The 6,721-nt window shown below is 37.6% G+C and overlaps 1 protein-coding gene across 1 annotated transcript; it reads right to left on the reverse strand.

Annotated features, from left to right (window-relative positions):
* Nucleotides 1-487: 487 nt before the first annotated feature.
* On the reverse strand, nucleotides 488-6,602 carry TYMS (thymidylate synthetase; the record flags this gene model as incomplete). Its single annotated transcript, XM_009583552.1, has 5 exons — nucleotides 488-694; nucleotides 1,612-1,683; nucleotides 3,119-3,294; nucleotides 4,481-4,582; nucleotides 6,428-6,602. Coding segments are annotated over 5 exons (663 nt in total), but the record flags the coding sequence as incomplete, so codon positions are not given.
* Nucleotides 6,603-6,721: the final 119 nt, after the last annotated feature.

Below are 6,721 nucleotides of genomic sequence, written 5' to 3' on the forward strand. Positions count from 1 at the left end.
ATCTTTTGTCTTCTTGCTGGTTTATCTCTGAAGACCATGGGAAGTTTGAGTTTGTTTTTCCTTGCTAGATTTCACCCTCCAAGATCCTAAAGTAAAACAGAATTTACCTTTGCTTTCCAACTCTTATTTACTACTAGCTATAAACAAACATACTAAAATCTTTTTTTTTAAAAAGCTTTATTAAACAACCTTGAAGGAATCCTCTATCATACATAGAAGTTCTTATTTTCAGCACTAAATAAAGCATGTAAGCAAGTGCTACTCACACATAGTAACTGAATGGTAACAGAAGTGGCCACTGGTAACTGAAACAACGTGTAGAAAACTATCTCACTAACAACTTAAAACTGGGTCAGCCCCTGCATAGTACAGCAATCATCTGTTCTGTATGACTACAGTTTAGTACTGAAGGCAGTGCTGGTCTACTAGTAGCTGTTTCTTTTTCAATAACAAAGTATGTATCTTTCGAAGTATATAAAACCCCCATAACTTTAAGTACAGAGAAAGCTAAGCAGCTTAGGTACATTTCCACATTAATAGAAGCTGGTTTACAACATTAAACAGCCATCTCCATTTTAATAGGTGGATGAGGATTATAATCTTCAATCCGAAAGTCTTCCGCCTTAAAGTCGCTGATGTCTTCAACCTTACGAAGAATTCTGAGTTTGGGGAAAGGTCTTGGCTCCCTCTGAAGCTGAAATAAAAGCAATCTTATTGTATAAAGCTAATACTTGAAGGCAGAGATTTTGTGTTATGAATTAGATCTTATTAATCTCAATTCAGATTATACTATGTAGATCTTCCCTCCTCCCCAAGATGATTTATACTCAAAAAAAAAAAAAAAAAAAAAAGGAAATTATAATACAGTTAGGTGGAATCTACGTTAGCATTTTGATAGGGAGCAGTAGCATAATTTTAAAGTGGATTCCCTGATCACCCAAATGCACTGCAAGCATTTTCAGTTTGCAGAGCAATTCCGGTGGTTACAGATTAGATTCCTTCCAGAGGAAACTAAATTGGAAATTCTGAGCCAGATGTGCATCAAATGTGCTGCAGTTTCTCACAGGAACATTCAGGTCCGAACCAATAACTGTTCTCTGGATGGTTTTGAACCATATGAATGGTGAGGACATTCAGTCCGAGCTAAGTCTAATCAAATAAAATTCTGATTTGCTCCTACTGCAACAAATTACTTCCTGAAGAAAATATAGCCTTATTCAGCCAAATAGTAATACTGATTAAGTCTGTGAACTGGTAAGTTATCCTTTTCTGATACACTACAAAGACATTTTATTTTGTGTTTATCTGTATTAGGTGGAATGGTTTTCTAAGGTTTTGGAATGAAGTCAAAAGTAGGGGTACACATTCTGGATCTCTAACTTGGTTCTAGGATAGTACACTGATGCACATTTCAATCATATTTGTATAGTATTTCTGTTTGCAACCCGAGTCAAACAGAGGTTAAGGTACTACAGTTATTAGGGTAGAAATGAGAAGAAAAGCCACACAAATTAATATTTGCAAAAGGATATTTATAATACCAAGGTAACTTTGTATTGGATAAGCATTGTGGAAGATGAAAGGATACAAATATACAGAATAAGTACTTACTTGAACTTTTAGAGGTTCCACATGATTCAGATATATGTGAGCATCTCCTAATGTGTGTATGAACTCTCCAGGCTGAAGAGAAAGGAGAATACATGTGGTTTTCAAATAGTCAGGTTTCAAGAAAGCAAAACATTACAATGCTTACAGTATTGATTCTTAGCATCTTACATGTAGTGTGGAATTACAGCTTCTGTACTGGATTGGATTATCAAGACATCCTTGCAAGCTTTGAAGGACACTGTCTTCCCAGACTAATGCATAATTAATGAAAAATACAATGAAATTTACACTAGCTTACCAAAAAATTTATCTTTGAAATCCTGCTAGGATAATAGTTTCGGTAAATGAATGGAGCACTACTGATCTGCTCACCAAGATGGGAATAGATGGGGCAGTGACATCCAGCTTTTCCACTCCACTTCTAATAAGTAGGACTTGCCAAAGCTGGTTTCAAACTAGTCGCCTTAGCCACTACTAAGCAATGTAGTTTGTGGCAGTGGAGGTGTCAGTCACAGGCTAAACCCCAAAGCACTTATCAAGCATCCAGACGGGTTTTGCAAGCTTGCAAGTTCTGTGACTTAGCAGCTCCTGAGCAATCTAATTTAACTTAAGTTTTATCGCCTGTTTTACTGGCCTCTAACCAATGTAGATCAGCCCTCGGATATATTATGCTAAAAACCACCAAAGCTGTCAGAGGAAGTGGCTGAGAGGCAACAGCTGCTTTACGGACGTAACATTAAACTTCACTTTTTCTAGTACCTTGGCCTAATTTCTCAAATATGTCTGCAATTGCTGTGAAGTCCGATTCTTCCCTACTTCCCTATTTTAAGTTCCCCTTCGTGTTGCTGATAGCAGGAGGATCAGGTCCAAATGGCCTTGCTAGTGTAATTTTTTACATGCTGTAAAGAAAAGGGGGTTTCACTTGTACAAGATTGTGGTGTATTTAAATTACTCTGCCAAATTACAAAATAAGCTCTGGAGTCAGGGCAGTAGCTATTTGAGCACATACTACCACTCTACATAACCATCTACAGTAGGAAATGAAAAAAATACCCAGCTGAAATCATAGCTGGAAGTTAGGTGGGCAGAATATCCAAATTGGAACCTTGACAGCAACCGCTGAGCTACTGTTAGCTTCCAATAAAAAACACATGCTACAAAATTTAATCACTTGTATGTTATTATCCCATAAGGACAAGTGCTCAGTTCAGATTTCTAAGAAGTAGATTAGTGGAACCGGTCAGTTTTGACATGTTCAGTTAAAAAGACCTGAAGGATCTTCTGACTGTTTGACCCGAATTTAAGAATTCTTACATTGCTGATCCTAACTGCCCATACAGACCAGAGACAATTCACATGAAATTCACAAGGCCCTTTCTTACACATATTTCAGCAAGATTTTGAACAGTATGTTCATTCCAGTTTTTCTTGGACATGACATGAAGAGTCTTATCTTTTAGTCCCTCACTTCTCAGACAAGACTAAGTAAAATGATTAAATAGCCTACCTTTAGCCCTGTGACATGGGCAATCATGTATGTGAGCAGTGAATAGCTGGCAATATTGAAAGGCACTCCTAGTCCCATGTCTCCAGACCTCTGATAGAGTTGGCAAGACAATTCACCATTTAGAACATAGAACTGGCAAAGGGCATGGCATGGAGGCAAAGCCATCAGAGAAATATCTAGGAATTGCAGCACAGAAAGGAGGGGGGGGAAAAAATCGTAACAGCATTAGTGTGTTATAGATGTAGAAGATGCAAAACCTGAACAAGCATTTAATGTAGAAAGCAAAAATCCAACTGCACTATCATTCTGTTCCTTTTTCTCTTGTTTAAAAGCACCTGCTGCCTAAGCAATTAAGTCTGGGTCATGACAAGCTGTCTCCTGGGCTGTATGACCAGAAAAGGCATAAAGAGATATTCCACAGAACAGATTTATGCCATAATGCTGCACAGCAGTTTAGTTTTACTCACCTCGGTGAGACAGTTGATTTCCCTAAAGGAAGACATTAAGAATAAAATTAAGCATGTACCCTAAAGTTACTTCAGCTGCTTCATCTTACTCTTTTCCCATTGCAATGTGCCTTTACTGCTTGTTGAGGTACAAAAGTAACGATCAATAAAAAAATTATAATCAGAAAACAAAAGATCTTTTGAGTGTTTATCTACACTTAAAAGTGCAGATAGTGCAATTACAGCTTGGTAAGGAAAACTTTAACCAGGTTATCTCCTGATATCTGAGAATGTTTAACCTTAAAAATAACAGCAACAGCATGTGGCATCCCCTTTCAGAGACATGAGTGGAAAATGCTGGGTGATTTTTTTTGTGCACAGATCTACTGCTGCTAAAGTTAAACATTCTCTGGCACTAGCTCTTATTTAGAAGTAGCCCTATAGACTGAATGGATATCTAGACAAGGAGATGATTACAACACAAGTAATATTTTTGTTCTCTAGTTTTAAGGTTCTTGTTAAGTTTACAATTTATTATATGGCTAAAAAACAGACCCACTGCTTTGGTATACCCTTTTTTGGTTTTGGTTTTTTTACCTTTTAAAAATAAGAATTGCTGTCTTTGAACAGAGACTGTATGTCAAAGACACTGGTAGCCAGGTATATCCCTCACTTTAACCTGGAGAGAAAAACTTCGAAGTAATGGTTCAAAATTTTTGAGGTCTGAACGTGAGAATTAAGGAGAAAGAGAATCAAGCTTATAATCCCTGGCCATTTTTACTGCGTTCCTGGTCATTTTATAAAGAATAAGCAAGGACACCAAACGGAACTGACTGTTGACACAGGATTAGAACATAGTTTAGCATACAGAAAGATAACGTGCAACTGCATTCACTTCAAGTCTGCTGTTCAATACCTTTGGGATTCCAAGCACACATAATGATTCTTCTGTCATCTGGATTGGTTTTGATCATTTCAATCACTTTTTGCAACTGATCAACTCCTTGGTTGGAGTAATCTGAAGAAAGATACCACATAAGATCTGAGCCAGACAGATTCAAGTCATTATATTTTTTTAAAGCCCAGTCCACATCCCACTGAAAAGTAATACCCAAATGACAACCTCTGAAGATTTTGTTGTAACTTTGGAAGTGATTAAATTTATCAGTTGGCACCCTCCAAATGTAGGCTATTCTTGGTCTTCCTTAGGGTGCTCTAAGGCTTGCGAAATTCTCATGATGGTATTTTCGTATGTCCCCCATCTCTTTTGTGTGCTTTGAGCACCCTTAGGATCCACTGAAATAGGACCATTCCTATTTAGAACACTTTCTTCCAAGCCTCAACAACTAGACATTTTTTAAGACCAAATAAGAAGTCTGCATAAACACTACATACCAGGAAACAAAAGTTGCAATACAAAGAAATTAGTTGGACAAAGCATGTTACTTTACCATTCACGACGACTTGATACCTAAATAGGACAAAAGCTGTACGGGAAGGGACAAGATATTACCACCTAGTAATTAATTTTATTTAAGCTAATTTGCTCGTTGCACTTTTGGATTAAGATGCCTTTCTAGATGTTAAATTTGCATGCTAGAGTGCTCCTTCTTTAAAAAAAAAAACAACAAACCATTATGCCCAGACCAGTAACATGGGGTGCTGGCATTCTTCGCATGCTCAAAAGGAGAAAGATTTTGACAGATGAATAAACGCATCCATCTAGCACTCACAAGGTCATGTATGAAAACTAAATTTCCATAGCATTTAGTGCCAGAAAGGAACTTTAATCATGAATAGCACAGGATATTACATTTCACCCAATGACGCTCGCAGGCTGATTTTTAGGCTCAATACCAGTCATATAAGAAATTTACTGGAATTAACTGAACATTAGAATGGATTCCAGAATAAGAGAGTCCTTAGTTGTTACCCATTGTTCTGACTCATGCCAGTGAATCAGCATGGCTGGTAACGAATTTTTTCTAATAACTCTTATTGCAAAGCAACACCAAATTATGGTTACAGGGAGACCCAAGCTGGCAAACAAAGTAGTGATATGTAATTAGCATCTCAGGGAATTCTTCTGCCAGCAATACTGTGCCAGAAGCCTTTTCAAATGGTTATGTTAGTTCCTGAAGCTAATTACCTATTCATTAGTAATGCATTTTAAGGAAATCTATTAGTAATGAAACCTATGGGAATTTATCTTATTCATTTTTTCCAAGCTATGTTATGCCTCGGACCTTTTAAGTTGAGGAATGCTGAAACATTTTAGTAAGTTTTTAGATGTGTCAGTTCACAATTTGCATCATTTGTGCTAGCATAAAACTGTATTCTGCCAGTGGTCAACATGCCAACAGTAAGTCTAGTACCTGTAACTAATGTGAACTTTAATTTGAGACTGTATTGACAAAAAAACGAGAGGAAAAAACATAATTACCCATGTTGTTATACTGAGCTAAAAATCACACCAACCAGATGGGGACAATCTTTTATGATTCTTTTTTTTAATGGCAGTCCTCTAAATGTTTTGTATATTCTCTCCTTCAGTGACTTAGAAAACAGCCATCAAGAGTAATTTTAATGAACCAGTTCCACTGAAAATAATACCAACAGGTACAGCATCACATCGTAACTTGTTACAGCTATTCTGTCTACAACTATGGATACATCCTACTTTGTTCCAGCTGCAGAATGGAAAAATCTTTCCCTTCCACAGTCTCCAATGAACATAGTGCACTAACATCAGTTCTTGCCAGCACAATTACATCATGGAAATTAAGACCCTGCATGATATTCTGGAAGTGAGGTGTCATAGTCACCTCACTACGCAATCAAGATTGTGTTTGTATGTGATTACCTGTGTGCATATCTTTGTATTCTGCTCCAAAGTGCCTCCACTGGAAACCATAAACTGGTCCCAAATCCCCCTCCTCTCTGGTGCTGAAACCCTGCTTATCCAGGAACTCACGTGATCCATTAGCATCCCAAATCTTCACGCCCTTTGCAGAGAGCTCTTTGGCATTTGTAGAACCCTACAAAACAGAGACAGTAGGAAGTCTACATCCTACAATGCTGTCTCCCGCAGCATTCTCCTAGAGAAGCTGGTGGCTCACACCTTAGAGAAGTGCACTCTTCGCTGGGTAAAAAACTG

Source organism: Fulmarus glacialis, unplaced genomic scaffold (assembly GCF_000690835.1).
Source record: "Fulmarus glacialis isolate BGI_N327 unplaced genomic scaffold, ASM69083v1 scaffold1688, whole genome shotgun sequence".
In the NCBI taxonomy this organism is placed as follows: domain Eukaryota; kingdom Metazoa; phylum Chordata; class Aves; order Procellariiformes; family Procellariidae; genus Fulmarus; species Fulmarus glacialis.